General features: G+C 42.9%; 1 protein-coding gene across 1 annotated transcript in view; it reads right to left on the bottom strand.

The window, feature by feature from the left end:
- LOC128687001 (putative neural-cadherin 2) overlaps positions 1-22,500 on the bottom strand; it is a 1,231,968-nt gene that overhangs the window by 217,123 nt on the left and 992,345 nt on the right. The window contains exon 8 of the mRNA XM_070082105.1: positions 15,080-15,244. Coding sequence (XP_069938206.1) covers positions 15,080-15,244 — 165 coding nt within the window. The remainder of the gene's footprint in view (positions 1-15,079; positions 15,245-22,500) is intronic.

Raw genomic sequence — 22,500 nt, forward strand, 5'->3', positions numbered from 1 at the left:
TGGTGTACTAGTGCTGTCACTGTACTAGTGTAGTCATTGTACTAGTGCAGTCATTGTACTAGTGCAGTCATTGCACTAGTTCAGTCATTGTACTAGTGCAGTCAGTGTACTAGTGCTGTCACTGTACTAGTGCAGTCATTGTACTAGCGCAGTCATTGTACTAGTGCAGTCATTGCACTAGTTCAGTCATTGTACTAGTGCAGTGTACTAGTGCAGTCATTGTACTAGTGCAGTCATTGTACTAGTGTAGTCGTTGTACTAGTGCAGTCATTGTACTAGTGCAGTCGTTGTACTAGTGCAGTGTAACAGTGCTGTCATTGTACTAGTGCAGTGTAACAGTGCTGTCATTGTACTAGTGCAGTCATTGTACTAGTGTAGTCGTTGTACTAGTGCAGTGTAACAGTGCAGTCATTGTACTAGTGCAGTCATTGTACTAGTGCAGTCATGTACTAGTGCAGTCACTGTACTAGTGCAGTCAGTGTACTAGTGCAATCATTGTACTAGTGCAGTCATTGTACTAGAGCAGTCAGTGTACTAGTGGTCATTATACTAGTGCAGTCATTGTACTAGGGCAGTCATTGTACTAGTGCAGTCAGTGTACTAGTGCTCTCATTGCACTAGTGCAGTCATTGTACTAGTGCTGTCACTGTCCTAGTGCAGTCATTGTACTAGTGCAGTCAGTGTATTAGTGCTGTCATTGTACTAGTGCAGTCATTGTACTAGTGCAGTGTACTAGTGCTGTCATTGTACTAGTGCAGTCATTGCACTAGTGCAGTCATTGCACTAGTGCAGTGTACTTGTGCTGTCATTGTACTAATACAGTCATTGTACTAGTGCTGTGTACTAGTGCAGTGTACTAGTGCAGTCATTGCACTAGTGCTGTCATTGTACTAGTGCAGTCACTGTGCTAGTGCAGTGTACTAGTGCAGTCATTGTAATAGTGCAGTCAATGTACTAGTGCAGTCTACTAGTGCAGTCATTGTACTAGTGCAGTCTACTAGTGCAGTCATTGTACTAGTGCAGTCTACTAGTGCAGTCATTGTACTAGTGCAGTCATTGTGCTATTGGTCATTGTACTAGTGGTGTACTAGTGCAGTCATTGTACTAGTGCAGTCAGTGTACCAGTGGAGTCAGTGTACTAGTGCATTGTACTAATGCAGTGTACTAGTGCAGTGTACTAGTGCATTGTACTAGTGCAGTGTACTAGTGCATTGGACTAGTGCAGTGCATTGTACTAGTGCAGTCATTGTACAAGGGCAGTCATTGTACTAGTGCAGTCATTGTACTAGTGCAGTGTACTAATGCAGTCACTGTACTAGTGCATTGAACTAGTGCAGTGTACTAGTGCAGTCCTTGTTCTAGTGCAGTGTACTAGTGCAGTCATTATAGTAGTGCAGTCATTGTACTAGTGCAGTCAGTGTACTAGTCCAATCATTGTACTAGTGCAGTCACTGTACTAGAGGTCATTGTACTAGTGCAGTCATTGCACTAGTGCAGTGTACTAGTCCAATCATTGTACTAATGCAGTCATTGTACTAGTGGTCATTGTACTAGTGCAGCCATTGTACTAGTGCAGTCTTTGTACTAGTGCAGTTAGTGTACTAGTGCAGTCAGTGTACTAGTGCAGTCATTGTACTAGTGCAATCAGTGTACTAGTGCAGTCATTGTACTAGTGCAGTCATTGTACTAGTGCAGTGTACTAGCGCAATCATTGTACTAGTGCAATCATTTTACTAGTGCAGTCATTGTACTAGTGCAGCCAGTGTACTTGTGCAGTCATTGTACAAGTGCAGTGCACTAGTGCAGTCATTGTACTAGTGCAGTCCGTGTACTAGTGCAGTGTACTAGTGCAGCCAGTGTACTTGTGCAGTCATTGTACAAGTGCAGTGTACTAGTGCAGTCAGTGTACTAGTGCAGTGTACTAGTGCAGTGTACTAGTGCAGTGTACTTGTGCAGTGTACTAGTGCAGCGTACTTGTGCAGTGTACTAGTGCAGTGTACTAGTGCAGTGTACTAGTGCAGTGTACTAGTGCAGTGTACTTGTGCAGTGTACTAGTGCAGTGTACTAGTGCAGTGTACTAGTGCAGTGTACTTGTGCAGTGTACTAGTGCAGTGTACTTGTGCAGTGTACTAGTGCAGTGTACTTGTGCTGTGTACTAGTGCAGTGTACTAGTGCAGTGTACTTGTGCAGTGTAGTAATGCAGTGTGCTAGTGCAGTGTACTAGTGAAATCAGTGTACTAGTGCAGTGTACTAGTGAAGTCATCGTATTAGTGCAGTCAGTGTACTAGTGCAGTGTACTAGTGCAGTCATTGTACTAGTGCAGTCACTGTACTAGTGCAGTCATTGCACTAGTGCAGTCATCGTATTAGTGCAGTCATTGTACTAGTGCAGTCATTATACTAGTGCAGTCATAGTATTAGTGCAGTCATTGTACTAGTGCAGTCAGTGTACTAGTGCAGTCAGTGTACTAGTGCAGTCAGTGTACTAGTGCAGTCAGTGTACTAGTGCAGTCAGTGTACTAGTGAAATCATTGTACTAGTGCAGTCATTGTACTAGTGCAGTCAGTGTACTAGTGCAGTCAGTGTACTAGTGCTGTCGTTGAACTAGTGCAATCATTGTACTAGTGCAGTCAGTGTACTAGTGAAATCATTGTACTAGTGCAGTCATTGTACTAGTGCAGTCAGTGTACTAGTGCAGTGTACTAGTGCTGTCATTGTACTAGTGGTCATTGTACTAGTGCAGTTGGTGTACTAGTGCTGTCACTGTACTAGTGTAGTCATTGTACTAGTGCAGTCATTGTACTAGTGCAGTCATTGCACTAGTTCAGTCATTGTACTAGTGCAGTCAGTGTACTAGTGCTGTCACTGTACTAGTGCAGTCATTGTACTAGCGCAGTCATTGTACTAGTGCAGTCATTGCACTAGTTCAGTCATTGTACTAGTGCAGTCATTGTACTAGTGCAGTCATTGTACTAGTGCAGTCATTGTACTAGTGTAGTCGTTGTACTAGTGCAGTCATTGTACTAGTGCAGTCGTTGTACTAGTGCAGTGTAACAGTGCTGTCATTGTACTAGTGCAGTGTAACAGTGCTGTCATTGTACTAGTGCAGTCATTGTACTAGTGTAGTCGTTGTACTAGTGCAGTGTAACAGTGCAGTCATTGTACTAGTGCAGTCATTGTACTAGTGCAGTCATGTACTAGTGCAGTCATTGTACTAGTGCAGTCAGTGTACTAGTGCAATCATTGTACTAGTGCAGTCATTGTACTAGAGCAGTCAGTGTACTAGTGGTCATTATACTAGTGCAGTCATTGTACTAGGGCAGTCATTGTACTAGTGCAGTCAGTGTACTAGTGCTCTCATTGCACTAGTGCAGTCATTGTACTAGTGCTGTCATTGTACTAGAGCAGTCATTGTACTAGTGCAGTGTACTAGTGCTGTCATTGTACTAGTGCAGTCATTGCACTAGTGCAGTCATTGCACTAGTGCAGTGTACTTGTGCTGTCATTGTACTAATACAGTCATTGTACTAGTGCTGTGTACTAGTGCAGTGTACTAGTGCAGTCATTGCACTAGTGCTGTCATTGTACTAGTGCAGTCACTGTGCTAGTGCAGTGTACTAGTGCAGTCATTGTAATAGTGCAGTCAATGTACTAGTGCAGTCTACTAGTGCAGTCATTGTACTAGTGCAGTCTACTAGTGCAGTCATTGTACTAGTGCAGTCTACTAGTGCAGTCATTGTACTAGTGCAGTCATTGTGCTATTGGTCATTGTACTAGTGGTGTACTAGTGCAGTCATTGTACTAGTGCAGTCCGTGTACCAGTGGAGTCAGTGTACTAGTGCATTGTACTAATGCAGTGTACTAGTGCAGTGTACTAGTGCATTGTACTAGTGCAGTGTACTAGTGCATTGTACTAGTGCAGTGCATTGTACTAGTGCAGTCATTGTACAAGGGCAGTCATTGTACTAGTGCAGTCATTGTACTAGTGCAGTGTACTAATGCAGTCACTGTACTAGTGCATTGAACTAGTGCAGTGTACTAGTGCAGTCCTTGTTCTAGTGCAGTGTACTAGTGCAGTCATTATACTAGTGCAGTCATTGTACTAGTGCAGTCAGTGTACTAGTCCAATCATTGTACTAGTGCAGTCACTGTACTAGAGGTCATTGTACTAGTGCAGTCATTGTACTAGTGCAGTGTACTAGTCCAATCATTGTACTAATGCAGTCATTGTACTAGTGGTCATTGTACTAGTGCAGTCTTTGTACTAGTGCAGTTAGTGTACTAGTGCAGTCAGTGTACTAGTGCAGTCATTGTACTAGTGCAATCAGTGTACTAGTGCAGTCATTGTACTAGTGCAGTCATTGTACTAGTGCAGTGTACTAGGGCAATCATTGTACTAGTGCAATCATTTTACTAGTGCAGTCATTGTACTAGTGCAGCCAGTGTACTTGTGCAGTCATTGTACAAGTGCAGTGCACTAGTGCAGTCATTGTACTAGTGCAGTCCGTGTACTAGTGCAGTGTACTAGTGCAGCCAGTGTACTTGTGCAGTCATTGTACAAGTGCAGTGTACTAGTGCAGTCAGTGTACTAGTGCAGTCAGTGTACTAGTGCAGTCATTGTACTAGTGCAGTGTACTAGTGCAGTCATTGTACTAGTGCAGTCAATGTACTAGTGCAGTCAGTGTACTAGTGCAGTCAGTGTACTAGTGCAGTGTACTAGTGCAGTCAGTGTACTAGTGCAGTGTACTAGTGCAGTCAGTGTACTAGTGCAGTCAGTGTACTAGTGCAGTCAGTGTACTAGTGCAGTCAATGTACTAGTGCAGTCAGTGTACTAGTGCAGTCAGTGTACTAGTGCAGTCAGTGTACTAGTGCAGTCAGTGTACTAGTGCAGACAATGTACTAGTGCAGTCAGTGTACTAGTGCAGTCAGTGTACTAGTGCAGTCAGTGTACTAGTGCAGTCAATGTACTAGTGCAGTCAGTGTACTAGTGCAGTCAGTGTACTAGTGCAGTCAGTGTACTAGTGCAGTCAGTGTACTAGTGCAGTCAGTGTACTAGTGCAGTCAGTGTACTAGTGCAGTCAGTGTACTAGTGCAGTCAATGTACTAGTGCAGTCAGTGTACTAGTGCAGTCAGTGTACTAGTGCAGTCAATGTACTAGTGCAGTCAGTGTACTAGTGCAGTCAGTGTACTAGTGCAGTCAGTGTACTAGTGCAGACAATGTACTAGTGCAGTCAGTGTACTAGTGCAGTCAGTGTACTAGTGCAGTCAGTGTACTAGTGCAGTCAATGTACTAGTGCAGTCAGTGTACTAGTGCAGTCAGTGTACTAGTGCAGTCAGTGTACTAGTGCAGTCAGTGTACTAGTGCAGTCAGTGTACTAGTGCAGTCAGTGTACTAGTGCAGTCAATGTACTAGTGCAGTCAGTGTACTAGTGCAGTCAATGTACTAGTGCAGTCAGTGTACTAGTGCAGTCAGTGTACTAGTGCAGTCAGTGTACTAGTGCAGTCAATGTACTAGTGCAGTCAGTGTACTAGTGCAGTCAATGTACTAGTGCAGTCAGTGTACTAGTGCAGTCAATGTACTAGTGCAGTCAGTGTACTAGTGCAGTCAGTGTACTAGTGCAGTCAGTGTACTAGTGCAGTCAGTGTACTAGTGCAGTCAGTGTACTAGTGCAGTCAATGTACTAGTGCAGTCAGTGTACTAGTGCAGTCAATGTACTAGTGCAGTCAGTGTACTAGTGCAGTCAGTGTACTAGTGCAGTCAGTGTACTAGTGCAGTCAATGTACTAGTGCAGTCAGTGTACTAGTGCAGTCAATGTACTAGTGCAGTCAGTGTACTAGTGCAGTCAATGTACTAGTGCAGTCAGTGTACTAGTGCAGTCAATGTACTAGTGCAGTCAGTGTACTAGTGCAGTCAGTGTACTAGTGCAGTCAGTGTACTAGTGCAGTCAGTGTACTAGTGCAGTCAGTGTACTAGTGCAGTCAGTGTACTAGTGCAGTCAGTGTACTAGTGCAGTCAGTGTACTAGTGCAGTCAGTGTACTAGTGCAGTCAGTGTACTAGTGCAGTCAGTGTACTAGTGCAGTCAGTGTACTAGTGCAGTCAATGTACTAGTGCAGTCAGTGTACTAGTGCAGTCAATGTACTAGTGCAGTCAGTGTACTAGTGCAGTCAGTGTACTAGTGCAGTCAGTGTACTAGTGCAGTCAATGTACTAGTGCAGTCAGTGTACTAGTGCAGTCAATGTATTAGTGCAGTCAGTGTACTAGTGCAGTCAATGTACTAGTGCAGTCAGTGTACTAGTGCAGTCAATGTACTAGTGCAGTCAGTGTACTAGTGCAGTCAATGTACTAGTGCAGTCAGTGTACTAGTGCAGTCAGTGTACTAGTGCAGTCAGTGTACTAGTGCAGTCAATGTACTAGTGCAGTCAGTGTACTAGTGCAGTCAATGTACTAGTGCAGTCAGTGTACTAGTGCAGTCAATGTACTAGTGCAGTCAGTGTACTAGTGCAGTCAATGTACTAGTGCAGTCAGTGTACTAGTGCAGTCAGTGTACTAGTGCAGTCAGTGTACTAGTGCAGTCAATGTACTAGTGCAGTCAGTGTACTAGTGCAGTCAATGTACTAGTGCAGTCAGTGTACTAGTGCAGTCAGTGTACTAGTGCAGTCAGTGTACTAGTGCAGTCAGTGTACTAGTGCAGTCAGTGTACTAGTGCAGTCAATGTACTAGTGCAGTCAGTGTACTAGTGCAGTCAATGTACTAGTGCAGTCAGTGTACTAGTGCAGTCAGTGTACTAGTGCAGTCAGTGTACTAGTGCAGTCAATGTACTAGTGCAATCAGTGTACTAGTGCAGTCAGTGTACTAGTGCAGTCAGTGTACTAGTGCAGTCAGTGTACTAGTGCAGTCAGTGTACTAGTGCAGTCAGTGTACTAGTGCAGTCAATGTATTAGTGCAGTCAGTGTACTAGTGCAGTCAGTGTACTAGTGCAGTCAGTGAACTAGTGCAGTCAATGTACTAGTGCAGTCAGTGTACTAGTGCAGTCAATGTACTAGTGCAGTCAGTGTACTAGTGCAGTCAGTGTACTAGTGCAGTCAGTGTACTAGTGCAGTCAGTGTACTAGTGCAGTCAGTGTACTAGTGCAGTCAGTGTACTAGTGCAGTCAGTGAACTAGTGCAGTCAATGTACTAGTGCAGTCAGTGTACTAGTGCAGTCAGTGTACTAGTGCAGTCAGTGTACTAGTGCAGTCAGTGTACTAGTGCAGTCAGTGTACTAGTGCAGTCAGTGAACTAAGGCGACGTGTTGATACTCTCAAACAACGGGTCAAAAGTCCTGTCAGTCCACTCAGTTGTTACGTTCCATCATTAGAACGCTCCAGCACAGTATCCCGTGAATTAGGATGAACAAGAGCTGGGACTCATCAATGGCTGCAGCTCCGGCGCCACGCTTTTCCATATAAACGTGTTATATGTAAGTAACATTTTTAATGAAGTTCATATATGTAATATTTGAACTTCAAAATATTTGATCTTAACCTAAAACAAAGATACCGACAATCACATGAAATGCTTCACACATCAGTTTGCAAGGTGAAAACATCAGCTACGTCAAATCTTACAGATACCTTGGTGTAGACGTACCTTTCACTAAATCTATGGTACTACAACTGAATAAGAAATGCAAAGATAGGATATTGCTCTAAGAGGTCTTGCTGGCTACCATCTATAGTGCTAACGTGAGAAAAGTGAGAATGATGTTCAAATTGTATATCAGAACGTTAACTGATTATGCTGGGTTCCTGTTAATGCTAACTCTTGAAACTATTGCAAAATGAAACCCTCAGAATTATTTCTGGAAAGACCTTGATAGTCCTAGTATCAGTTATAGAATAACCGAGATTAACATTATAATAAATATTAGAACGTTAAGAAATAAACCAGTTACTGTTACCACAAATCTTGCTAAATGTCAGTAAGTAAATAAGTACAAATAGAAACGAACTGTTAACAAATGGATGCATAGAGAGTTCCATAACCTGCATGACTGGTGTCTCTGCAGATAGGGAGCAGTTCACCCCTCCACGGAAATGTATTTATTTATTATCACATATATTAAAGCCCCTCCAAAGCTCATTATTAGTAATCCCTTCCTTAAAACAGACAAGCAACTGCTCTTGAGCAGTTGCTTGTCTAAATATATACTGTACACCGACGGATGTAAGCAGGCTTCTACTGGCAGGGCTGCATCTGCTCTTGTTGTAACCCTCCTAGACAAAACCTATAACAACCATGCTGAGTTATGAATAACACTTGTACTAGGCTTGTTCGCTGCAAGTTAAATTTGTTTCCCATCCCAACGAAAAGAAAATTAACTTATGATACTGAGAATGACTCCTTGATCATTACCGATTCTGTCATCACAGAAGGCACCTGACTCACAAAATGACTTGATATGCTCATTGCAGAAGCCCAGCAGAACTATTAAAAATTAAAGAAAAAAGGAATAAAGTACAATTTTAATTAATTAAATTACACCCATAATTACTTCTACATGATAAAAGTTGATAAATTAACCAAAGAAAGTCCCATGAAAGAAAATGTAGAATATAACTTGTGAAGTCGATCTATAATTCTGGTAACATGAACGTGAGTAAGCATATTTAGGAAGAAATTTTCAGTGCAAGCAGATTGACTGACGTTGTAGAAGCTAGACTTAGCCTTGGTTACAAGTACTTTGGCAGTCTGGCAGACACAGATGATCAAAATAAATGCAATGTATGTAGTCAGTCCTATGGTCACTCTCTAGAACACTTTGTGCTTGACTGCTCAAGCAATAAGAAATATAGAGATAGTGTAATAACCTGTGATGCATCACGGTATCTTATTAAGATATAAGATACCAGACATAAGTAAATATCATAAATCTGCTTGCAACATATAAGACATCCTGTAAAAATACATCCAGAGGTGCTCCTCCTAATCCTTTTGGGGCCTAGTTCCTAGGCCTTTTGTGTGTCTATATGCTATTGCGCTACCGTCTACAGGATGGATATGGTGTGTACAATAAGCTAGGCGATTGGCGGGAAAATTTAAATCTTATACAATGACTTACAGTATATGGCTGCAAACGCACACAAATGAAAATATCTAACATAACATCAGGTAAGTTCTAAGAAGTTTACTTAGGTTGCCCTCAAACTTTAAAGTTAGAGAAAAAATCTGAATGAACAATTTTAGTGGCACTTAACAAAACAGCCAGTTTATTAATTTAATTTAAGAAATCCGTCAAAACAATATCATTTTGGATCTGAATGACGAACTGTTGATAATAACGAAGAAAAGACACTATGAAGAAAAACATTTAAGCCTAACAGAAAATGTTCTTGAATTTCTGTACACTCTTGCTATTTTAAACTTAAAGTAGTTGGAAAGGAGATCTTGTTCTTGGCTGCCCAGAGGCGAAAAATTATAGTTCTTGAGGCAGCTTTCCATGTTTACTTTTGCCAGACATCAGCGGTAAGGTAAGTTAAGAAGTGAAGTGCTTCAAAGTGCTTCCATTAACTATTTTTCCTGGAGGGCTTCAGGACGGGTTAATCAATCAAGAAGCTTTGCCACTTGACCTAACTTATCCTCACCGGTAATGTACACACATACACACACGCACACGGACGGTATAGACGCACATACACGGTACACAATCCCACAGGTCAAGTGTCTTATCGACAAGTGCCTTAGACAAAATTGTAAAACACACACACACACACACACACACACACACACACACACACACACACACACACACACACACACACACACACACACACAGTACAAATAGGTGAGTACGTACACATAAATACGCGCTGATCAAATGTAAGTAATGGATATTATGAGTCAAGTAAAGAACGTTTACCGAGTGAGGTGTTACTGATGGAATGAAGACTAGTGTAGTTCAGTGTTTGATCGAGTGTGTGACATGGAGTGAAGTCGTAAGCCTATCAACATAGATTTCCAAACCTCCCACTACAAGCCTCTATTTTGGCCCCAAAGTCTTTCACAATCTGTCGGTCTTTCGTAATCACTCAGGCTGACTAAAACATTTTCCCCTCCCATCACTCACAAACTACGGCCTGGAAGGACTGAATCCTTGTCACCCTCTTTTTCCTGGCTCGTAGGTACCAACTTGACCGACAGCTACCAAGATTGGTACATACGTAAATATAAGAAGGCTAGAATAATGTATCCTTGGCATCTACTGGTGTAGTGCTACTCTTCACTAAGTAGGAAAGGGAACGTTTGTTGACCTACAGCGGTAATTCGTTCCATGCCGTCGTGGAAGAGCAAGTTACTACATACATGTATTTTTTTATTATTAACACATCGGCCGTCTCCCACCAAGGCAGGGTGGCCCGAAAAAGAAAAACTTCCAACATCATTCACTCCATCACTGTCTTGCCAGAGGACACTGTACTTCTCATCTCCAGGACTCAAGTCCGGCCTGTCGGTTTCCCTGAATCCCTTGATAAATGTTACCTTGCTTACACTCCAACAGCACGTCAAGTTCTAAAAACCATTTATCTCCATTCACTCCTCTCAAACACGCTGACGAATGCTTGCTGGAAGTCCAAGCCCCTCGCACACAAAACCTCCTTTACCCCCTCCCTCCATCCTTTCCAAGTCCCACTCCTACCCTACCTTACCTCCACTACGGATTTATACACTCTCGAAGTCATTCTACATTGTTCCATCCTCCTTACATATCCGAATCACCTCAACAACCCCTCCTCAGCCGTCTCAATAATAGTTTTGGAAATCTCGCACCTCCTCCTAATTTCCAAACTACGAATTTTCTGCATTATATTCACACCACACATTGCCCTCAGACATGACATCTCCACTGCCTCCAGCCTTCTCCTTGTTGCAACATTCACCACCCATGCTTCACACTCATATAAGAGCGTTGGTATAACTATACTCTCATACATTCCCCTCTTTGCTTCCATGGACAAAGTTATGTCTCCACAGACTCCCAAGTGCACCACTCCCCTTTTTCCCTCATCAATTCTATGATTCACCTCATCCTTCACAGACCTATCTGCTGACACATCCACTCCTAAATATCTGAATACATTCACCTCCTCCATACTCTCTCCCTCCAATCTGATATCCAATCTTTCGTCACCTATTTTTTTTGTTATCTTCATCTCCTTACTCTTTCCTACATTCATTTTTAATTTTTTTCTTTTACATACCCTACCAAACTCATCCACCAACCTCTGCAACTTCTCTTCAAAATCTCCCAAAAGCACAGTGCCATCAACAAAGATCAACTGTGACAACTCCCACTTTGTGTTAGATTCTTCATCTTTTAACCCCACACCACTTGTCAACACCTGAGCTTTCACTTCTCTTACAACCTCATCTATAAATATATTCAACAACCACGGTGACATCACACATCCTTGTGTAAGGCATACTTTTACTGGGAAATAATCTCCCTCTCTCCTACGTTTCGCTCTCTAGGAGCCAAAGCTCCTGGAGGCGAAACGTTGCCACAATGTCACATTAGCTGAATATGTCCTTTTATCTAAAAATTTACTACACAGCCGCCAGTCTTCCATCACAGCAAACAACCAGCATCCGGAGAAGCAAGCAACACAATCTTTTCATCTGTCTTCTGAGAGAACATCCACTAAGATACAACACTGCAGCAGTCTTCACTGTGTCAATACCAGCACCAGCGACGTAATTCCAGCGATTTTTCAGCCTGACAGAATTGGGAGGCTGCAAATTCTTCCGCTTTCCCTTTCCACGCATGACCCACAAGATTCATTGTTTCCTCACATCTCAGCCTGCAGCATCTGCCAGTTTTGTGTTTTGTGCAGTTGCAACCCCCAGCCTCTACTGTAGATGTGATACTAGAGTTTCAGCGTTTGTGAAACTGCAATGTGGTATTGTGAACTGACTCGCATCTGTGTAGCCCCAGGCTAGCTTCCCCACACACCTGTGTTGCCGCCTGCACAGCCTGCTGACCTGTTTTTTAACAATCCGTAGCCTGCAGCAGCCCCGCGTCCAGCCACCAAAACATTCCTCCAGGCGGCTTTGTTGTGAGCCCCCCCCAAAAAAAAATATGTAAAGGATTCGAACACTTTTTGCAAGCAAATGGAATGAAACACAGTGGAAAGATAGTATCCCTGACACCAAGGATAGTATTCCAGACACCAATGATAGTATTCCTGGCACCAATGATAGTCCTGGCACCAATGATAGTATTCCTGGCACCAAGGATAGTATTAACACCAAGGATATTATTCCTGGCACCAAGGATAGTATTCCTGGAACCAATAGTATTTTTGGCACCAAGGATAGTATTCATGGCACCAAGGATAGTATTCCTGGCACTAACGATAGTATTCACGGCACCGAGCACAGTATACCTGGCATCAAGGATAATATTACTGGTAGCAAGGATAGTATTCCTGGCACCAAGGATAGTATTCCTGGTAGCAAGGATAGTATTCCTGGCAGCAAGGGTAGTATTCATGGCAGCAAGGATAGTATTCCTGGCACCAAGCGTAATATTCCTGGCACCAAGGATAGTATTCCTGGCACCAAGCATAGTATTCCTGGCACCAAGGATAGTATTCCTGGCACCAAGCGTAGTATTCCTGGCACCAAGGATAGTATTCCTGGCACCAAGATAATATTCCTGGCAGCAAGGATATTATTTCTGGCACCAAGCATAGTATTCCTGGCAGCAAGGATATTATTTCTGGCACCAAGCATAGTATTCCTGGCAGCAAGGATATTATTTCTGGCACCAAGCATAGTATTCCTGGCAGCAAGGATATTATTTCTGGCACCAAGCATCGTATTCCTGGCAGCAAGGATATTATTTCTGGCACCAAGCATAGTACTCCTGGCAGCAAGGATATTATTTCTGGCACCAAGCATAGTACTCCTGGCAGCAAGGATATTATTTCTGGCACCAAGCACAGTATTCCTGGCAGCAAGGATAGTATCCCTGGTAGCAACGCACACAGCCAGTGTGCTACCTACACTCTCTTTGCAACTTATCCATCCAGTACCCACCCACATTCTTATACTTTCCGCACTATTCATCGGCGACGTGTGAAAGATGGTTTATTGGGAGCAGTGATTTGGTAAAGGGCTTTCAAAGTGGAGCTGGTAGTAGAATAGCTACATGCTCTGCTGACCAATATTTGACGCTGCTAGTTACTAGCTGGCACACTAGCCTCCTGCAGCGCCACTTATTCTGAAGACAACATCAGAGTCAGCCTCCTCGGTAAGGTCTTCACCAGACACACTGAAGTGTACTGAGGCTGTAATAAAGGAGTTTGCACATTCACGTGACTCTAGGATAGGTGGGAAAGGCCTAGCTAGCCTTGAGGTACCTAGCACCCCCAGGCTAGGTGTATCTAGTGCTGTCAGCCTTTAGAGGTCTTGCAATACTCCTGCAACCATCGTCACTTCTCAAACTATTATAAGGTTGAGGAGCAGCACCCTCATGGTGCGATAAATTTTCTAGATTTATCAAAACATTTGTAGTACTTATATAAGTGTTAGTCTCAACCATTTATTACGATTTAAAGTCTAATAATTACCATAATTTTCCTTGCTAAACTGCAAAACTTTTTTTGTATCTCCAGTTGTTGTAGTTAATTGGACTATTGCTGTTCAACATCTGAAGAGCAGGAAAACATTTGCTCTGATTTTATTTTGTGCCAACAGTCGAAACTGATGACCTGGTGGCTAGAGCTCTCGCTTCACACGGCGAGGGGTCTGAGTTCGGTTCCCAGCGAGGGTAGAAACATTGGGCGTGTTTCTTTACACCTGTTATCTGTGTTCACCCATCAGTACAATGGGTATCTGGGTGTTAGTCAACTGGTGTGGGTCGCATCCTGGGACACTGACCTAATTTGCCAGAAATGCTCAGCATAACAAGGGGCTTTCTATATACGAAGTAGTATGTCACTGATGTCAGCTAGGCCTGTAACCATGTACATGTACTTGTAGTAAATAACGATATTATTGTATTATTATTATATTTTTAGATATTGTATGTTTGTGTTCAGCTTTTCCAGGCACCGGTGAGGATCTAGGGCGATCATGTCTGTTTTCCAGGATATTCTGATAGTTCTTAGTCTATTTTGTCCCAGTCAATTATATGGTTGTTAAAGTTAAACTTACTGAACATTAATTCTCTTATATTGGTGTTGTACTTCACTAACCCTGAGTTTATACTCGTACTTCTATGATGTTGTGGGCAAAATATATTATTTTTGCAACTGTTATGTTTCTGATTAGTTTCTCGCTGTTTGTGGAGATCAAATGCAGTGTATTTTCACTTCTAGCGAGATAAATTATCTGTTGGTTGAATGTGAAGTTTTCACAAAGCCTCATCAGTTTCCTGGTATGTACCTGTTGAACCACTGTGCTTCCACGAACTATTTCTAGTATAATATTGTGATGAACCATAGTCCATTTTACATACGAAATGTTGCAATCACCAAGGAGGATAATATTTGGTGTGGGATTTTCCTTCCTTTCAAGACAGCTATCTTCCTTATCCGATCTGTGGTTTATATACAATAATAATTACCAGATCCCTGTATTCTACTTTAATACCTAGAACTTTTGTATCATTCGATGAATTCAGCAATTTTGTGCAAAAAAAAAAAAGTATCTTTCACACACAGTCCTACTCCTCCCCGTGACCTATTAATTCTATCACATCTATACATACAGTTTTTCTTATCGTTATCACATCGTCCAAAACATCCCTTGTATATTTTTCTGTAAATGTTCCAAACATGGCGGAGTTCACTTCTGTGAGGAGCCCATTAATATTCATCAAGTTTGTCATTTTTATTTGAATGTTTGCAAAAAGAAAGCAGGATTTACCATCTGAGATGTTTAGGTGTATGTCCCACTCATACCCAGCTCACCTGCAGTTTATGCCACTCATACCCAGCTCACCTGCAGTTTATGCCACTCATACCCAGCTCACCTGCAGTTTATGCCACTCATACCCAGCTCACCTTCATTATGCCTCCAACCATGATCAACTCACCTGCAGTATGGGTTTGGGAAGGTGTCTGTCATCCTCCTCGGTGATCTGAGTCTCCACCAAGGGCCTGGAGAAGCTGGGTGTCAGATCGTTGACATCTCTGACGCGCACCAGCACGCGCGCGAACGCTCTCTCCTCCCCAGCCTGCGCGCTCACTATCATCTCGTACTGCAGGAGAGTAGGTTCAGACAGATCAACGTGCAGCTAAAATGAATCCTAAGATAGGTCAATGTAGGTCAACGTACTGATGGAAAGGTCAATATATTAAAAAAGAGCATGTCAAGGAGAGTACATCATTGTACTGAAGGAAAGTACATCATTGTACTGAAGAAGAGTACATCCCTGTACAGTGCATATCGGTACGATGATCAAGGCAGGTCAACATAACAGGTCGAGGTAGACAGGTCAGCATCATAGGTCAAGGTAGCGCTTCTTTTTGATTATAATAATAATATAGGTCAAGGCTGACAGATCAACATTATACGTCATGGCTGACAGATCAACATTATAAGTCAAGGCTGACAAATCAATATTATAGATCAAGGCTGACAGATCAACATTATAGGTCAAGGCAGACAGATCAACATTATAAGTCAAGGCTGACAAATCAATATTATAGATCAAGGCTGACAGATCAACATTATAGGTCAAGGCAGACAGATCAACATTATAGGTCAAGGCAGACAGATCAACATTATAGGTCAAGGCAGACAGATCAACATTATAGGTCAAGGCAGACAGATCAACATTATAGGTCAAGACTGACAGACAAACATTATAGGTCAAGGTTGACAGATCATCATTATAGGTCAACGTTGAGAGACCAACATTATAGCAGGTCAAGTCAGGCAGGCAGGTCAACATAACAGGTCAACACAGCATGTCAATATAGTGCTTCTTCTCTGCCCCTGACGTTTATTGCATCAGTTATATTCATGAGGGAAGCACAAAGCCCGTAGGGGGTTACACAGTACTTGGAGTGGGGGGTAGAGGGTACAAGATGTGATCAGGTATGAACCCAGGAAAGAATAACTCCAATTCCTTGAATCAAATGCCCCTCACCAGCATCGAAGAATCATGTTGACAAATCTTGTGTAAGTAAGGATTGCTGCTTAAGTGGGATTGAAAGTCTATCGACTACACGATGGTCATTAAAGCTCCACGTAACCTCACCACTAGACAAGAATATTTTAATCACGAAAACAGGGTTTAAAAATGAACTCCCAGCATATATACGCTGGGATTTAGGTGTTAGTTAGTTACCATTTTGTCCTAGGCACATGTCGATTAGACACTAGGCCTGTTGTATAAGCGTGTGTGCGTGTGTGTGTGTGTTGTGTGTGTGTGTGTGTGTGTGTGTTTCGTGTGTGTGTGTGTGTGTGTGTGTGTGTGTGTGTGTGTGTGTGTGTGTGTGTGTGTGTGTGTGTGTGTGTGTGTGTATGTGTGTGTGTGTGTGTGTGTGTGTGTGTGTGTGTGTTTGTGTGTGTGTGTGTGTATGTGTGTGTGTGTGTGTGTGTGTGTGTGTGTGTGTGTGTGTGTGTGTGTGTGTGCGCGCGCGCAGGACAAGCATACTTAAGATCGCCCGTCTGCGATTGTTTGCATATGCATAAGATATATATATATATATATATATATATATATATATATATATATATATATATATATATATATATATATATATATATATATATATATATATATATATATATATATATATAAGAGAGAGAGAGAGAGAGAGAGAGAGAGAGAAACCAAGGACCACAGGGCGACCAGCTTTCTCTTTCAGAGACTCAGTGTTGCGATCCAGAGAGGAAATGCCTGCAGCATTCTGGGCACGCGGCCCACCGCAGGGGAGCTGGACGAAGTATTCGAGATGTAGCTCTGAGTTACCTATGTTGTTTTACTTTCTGTTGTATTTTTGTGAATGTTTGGCCAATGTATTTTTGTCTTTAAATAAAACATACTTGAAATATAGGGGGTGGAAGGAGAAAATTCTGAAACAGCTTCAGGGAAAGCCTTGAGTTTTCCATGAAGCAAGTTTATTCTTTTCTCTGAGGATGAGGGTCCCTATGACAGTTCTAGAGGTGGTACCTCCCTATATTATATATAATATATATATATATATATATATATATATATATATATATATATATATATATATATATATATATGTATATATATATGTATATATATATATATATATATATATATATATATATATATATATATATATATATATATATATATATATATGGGGAAGTGGAAAAGAATCTTTCCTCCGTAAGCCATGCATGTCATATGAGGCGACTAACATGCTCAGAGCAATGGGCTAGTAACCCCTACTCCTGCAGAAAATACTAGAAAAGTGAAGAAGAAAAACTTTATAAAACTGGAATGCTTGAATGTGTAGACAGCCTGTACTGTCTGCACAGACAGCCCATGCTGTCTGCCAGCTTAGTTCATATTTCGCACCACTCAAGTGTTGCCCTCTGTAGCCAGGCCTCTCGGTGGGCATGCCAGCCTGCCTGCCCTTGCCTCTGCCTCACTCACACAGCGGCCTAGCAGCAAGACACAAGTACTCCCAGCTCTCTCTCGTGGGATGGCCCTGCCCGGGCCATGGGCACAAACACACAAGCCTGTGTACCCACCACGACTTAACAATAAACAAAGAAGCCTCCGAAGACGTATCATTTAACCACCCGCTACCAGAACACCAAATAAACCTTTTTTTTATAAATGGTGGAAAGCGGTGGTCGCAGCAGTTGTTTGCCCAGAGAGAGGAAGGAAGAGGTATGAAGTCATCTTCACTTCATCATCCCATACAAGAAGCATCCGTCTCTCAACGAGTTATCCTGATGTCGTGTCTGCACTTTTGAGCATCCAGACACAGGTACAAGCAGGATCCAGCCGAAATTTGCCGAAATTCTCCGAGAATTGTGACCCCACGCTGTTTCTCAAGTCACGTGTTCAGCGTCACTTGTATGTTGTTGCTGTTGTTGTTCCGCTCAGCACAGCTATTTCAGCAAGACAGAGGTGAGTTTTGTGGTGATTTCTGCGTCCAGTGTGAGCTTCTCCACGTGTTTGTGGGAGGAGGAGGAGAGGAAGTGGCTGTTCCTCACCTTGCCCATGCTCGCCCTACTCACGCTCACCCGTCTACCATACACTCACCACTGCCCACTCCCTCTGCTGTGTTTTCTGCTGTTTTCTGTGTGATTCATTGCCAGAACTGTGTATCTGAGTGCCCGAGGCCACTCGAAGCTACGTGGATCAGCATGCCACGTAGATCACGACACCACGTGGATCCCGACGCCACGTGGGTGTGGGCGATGTCACGTAGATCTACCAGCCACGTGAGTTACCAGATGTCCCAGGCCACATGCTGTGGTCTGCTGCCCACATCGACGTCACCCACGATGCTGCCCGACTTCATGACGTCACGATGTCTGCTGACGTCACCTCGAGATGTCTGCTGACGTCACAGTGCTGCTGACGTCATCACGCCTGACATCACATGATGTCACCATCGAGTGTTCAGTAATTATTAAAATATTGTCGAGAAGACTAAGAGAAGATATATGTCGTGTGTTAATTAATTCCTCTCAGTCAGTGTTCTCACATTTTAGTATGTCTTAGAGTCAGTTTTATGCACAGAAAAGCATCATTTGCTAGTTTATGCCATGTTGTACCGCGGGTGTGTAAAGTTTCCGTGTGTCCAGTGAGGTCTGAGCCAGACCTGAGTAGCACCACTGTGCTAAGTCACCCGTGTGACCAGTGTGTATGACAGCTGATGTCAGTCAGCCCCGAGTGACCGAGCCCTCTTGTACAGAAAGCTTTTATGCTCGTCGCTCGTGATGTTCTGCAGAATCGTATCTGCTACGATTCCCATCGAGATTTGTTTCACTTCACCTCCAGACCTTCAGAATGCAGTTATATGTAGAGAAACAAGTCTGGGGACGCTTAGACTAACCTCTGCTATAACTCCAACTGCCGAGAGAATGATACTCGCAAGCCGCAGTTAGCCACTGTCGGCAGGCGCTGTGTCAGCCTCGAGTTGTCACAAGCTTCAGTGAGCAGCCTGCACAAAGAAGATGTCACTTTGACTGCTAGCTCGGTCACTGCAGTCTGGTGTATGATGTTACGACTCCCAGATGTTTCGCCCAGTCGTCTCTGCCACGACTCCCTCCACAACTCGCTCCACGCTCGCCGGCAGTGACAGCCCAGCGACAGTACCAGTCGAGAAGTGTCCTACTGAGTCGCTTGCCAGAAGTCCTGCCCAGTTGCCGAGTTTTGTCGACGCCTCACTCGAGGGCACCAGCATGTCGTGCCCCAGGTTGAGTGAAACCTGCAGCGACTCCTACGATGACTGCTTCACCGTTCCAGAGGAGGCCGTAGTGATGTCTCCCGTGTTGCAGTATCTGTCCAGACGCAGGAAGGCGTGCAGTGATGCCCATCGCCGCTCACTGCCTTTGACCATGATGTTTAGCACACCCCACATGTTTTTTTCTTCCCTCCCTGTAGGAAGTTTTTTTTTTCCATGTCCATATGTATATATATGTTTTTATTTTGTGTTCTGTGCCCTGTTCCTACGAGAGAGAGACCGAGTTCCTTTTACCACCAGTATCGTCGCATCGGGACGACGCGCAGTAGGTGGCCGAGCGTATGTAGACAGCCTGTACTGTCTGCACAGACAGCCCATGCTGTCTGCCAGCTTAGTTCATATTTCGCACCACTCAAGTGTTGCCCTCTGTAGCCAGGCCTCTCGGTGGGCATGCCAGCCTGCCTGCCCTTGCCTCTGCCTCACTCACACAGCGGCCTAGCAGCAAGACACAAGTACTCCCAGCTCTCTCTCGTGGGATGGCCCTGCCCGGGCCATGGGCACAAACACACAAGCCTGTGTACCCACCACGACTTAACAATAAACAAAAAAGCCTCCGAAGACGTATCATTCACACCCCGCTTACAGCCTACCAAACAAACCCGTTATAATGTGCGTGGATGTAGTGCGGATGATAAGAAAGAGATGATTGCTAATATTATGAATGAAAAGAAGTTGAATGTCTTAGCTCTAAGCGAAACAAAGCTGAAGAGGGTAGGTGAAATTCATTGGGGAGAAATAAATGGGATTAAGTCAGGAGAGTGTCTGAGAGCGTTAGAGCTAACGAAGGAGTAGCAATAATGTTGAAGGATCAATTATGGAAGGAGAAGAGGGAATATAAATGTATAAATTCGTGGATTATGTGCATTAAAATAAGGGTTGGACGCGAAAAGTGGGTCATAATAAGTGTGTATGCACCTGGAGAAGAGAGGAGTGTAGAGGAGGGAAAGAGATTTTGAGAGATGTTAAGCGAGTGTGTAGTAATTTTTAAATTAAATGAGAGAGTAACTGTGGTATGGGACCTAAATGCTAAATTAGGAGAAACACTTAGAGGGTGTGGTAGGTAAGTTTGGGGAGCCAGATGTAAATGATAATGGGGCCCTTTGATTGAACTTTGTATAGAAAGAGGTTTGGTTGTAGGTAATGCATATTCTAAGAAAAAGAGGATAAGTATACAAGATATGATGCAGGACGTAATGACAGCAGTTTGTTGGGCTACGTATTGGCAGATAAAAGACTGTCGGGTATACTTCAGGATGCACATGTTTATAGAGGGGCCACAGATATATCAGATCACTTTTTAGTTGTAGCTACAGTGAGAGTAAAAGGCAGATGGGATAGAAGGAAAATAGAAGCAGCAGGTAAGAGGTAAAGGTTTATAAGAGAGGTAAAGGTTTATAAGCTAGAGGAGGAGGCAGTTGGGGTAAGATATAAACAACTATTGGAGGATAGATGGACTAGCGAGAGTATAGGCAATGGGGTTGAAGATGTATGGGGTTGGTTTAAAAAATGAAGAGTTAGAGTGTTCAGCAGAAGTTTGAGGTCACACGAAAGTGGGTGCGGGAGGGAAGAAGAGCGATTGGTGGAATGATGATGTAAAGAGAGTAGTAAGAGAGAAAAAGTTAGCATATGAGAGGTTTGTACAAAGTAGAAGTGATGCACGGAGGGAGGAGTATATGGAGAGGAAAAGAGAGTTTAAGAAAGTGGTGAAGCAATGTAAAAAGAGAGCAAGTGAGAGAGTGGGTAAGATGTTATCAACAAATTTTGAAGATAAAAAAAAATTTGGAGTGAGATTAATAAGTTGAGGAAGCCTAGGGAACAAATGGATCTGACTGTTAAAAATAAGAGAGGAGAGTTATAAAATGGAGAGTTAGATGTATCGGGATGATGGAGGGAATATTTTGAGGAATTGTTAAATATTAGCGAAGATAGGGAAGCTGTGATTTCGTGTATAGGGCAAGGAGGAATAACATCTTGTAGGAGTGAGGAAGAGCCAGTTGTGAGTGTGGGGGAAGTTCATGAGGCAGTGGGTAGAATGAAAGGGGGTAAAGTAACTGAGATTGGTGGAATAAAGATAGAAATATTAAAAGCAGGTGGGGATATAGTTTTGAAGTGGTTGGTGCTTTTATTTAATAAATGCATGGAAGAGGGTAAGGTACCTAGGGATTGGCAGAGAGCATGCATAGTTCCTCTGTATGAAGGCAAAGAGGACAGAAGAGAATGCAAAAATTATAGGGGAATAAGTCTGTTGAGTATACCTGGTATACTGGTATATGGTAGAGTTATTACTGAAAGAATTAAGAGTAAGACGGAGAGTAGGATACTGCAGGTGTGTAGACTAAGTGTTTACAGTGAAACATATAGGTGAATAGTATCTAGATAAGGATTAAGAGGTTTCTGTGGCATTTATGGATTTGGAAAAGGCGTATGACAGGGGTGGATAGGGGAGGAATGTGGCAGATATTCCAAATGTATGGAATAGGAGGTAGGTTATTGAAAGCAGTGAAAAGTTTTTACGAGGATAGTGAGGCTCAGGTTAGAGTATGTAGGAGAGAGGGAGATTATTTCCCAGTAAAAGTAGGCCTTAGACAAGGATGTGTGATGTCACCATGGTTGTTCAATATATTTAAATATTGGGTTGTAAGAGAAGTGAATGCTCGGGTGTTGGCAAGAGATTTGGGGCTAAAAGATAAAGAATTTAACACAAAGTGGGAGTTGTCACAGTTGCTCTTTGCTGACGCTGTGCTTTTGGGAGATTTTGAAGAGAAGTTGCAGAGGTTGGTGAATGACTTTGGTAGGGTATGTAAAATAAAATTGAAAGTGAATATAGGAAAGAGTAAGGTGATGAGGATAACAAAAAATTAGGTAACGAAAGATTGGATATCAGGATGGAGGGAGAGAGTATGGAGGAGGTGAATGTATTCATACATTTAGGGGTGGACGTGTCAGCAGATGGGTCTATAAAAGTTGAAGTGAATCATAGAACTGACGAGGGAAAAAAGGTGAGTGGTGCACTGAGGAGTCTGTGGAGACAAAGAACTTTGTTCAT

This window comes from Cherax quadricarinatus, chromosome 7 (genome assembly GCF_038502225.1).
Source record: "Cherax quadricarinatus isolate ZL_2023a chromosome 7, ASM3850222v1, whole genome shotgun sequence".
Lineage (NCBI taxonomy): Eukaryota > Metazoa > Arthropoda > Malacostraca > Decapoda > Parastacidae > Cherax > Cherax quadricarinatus.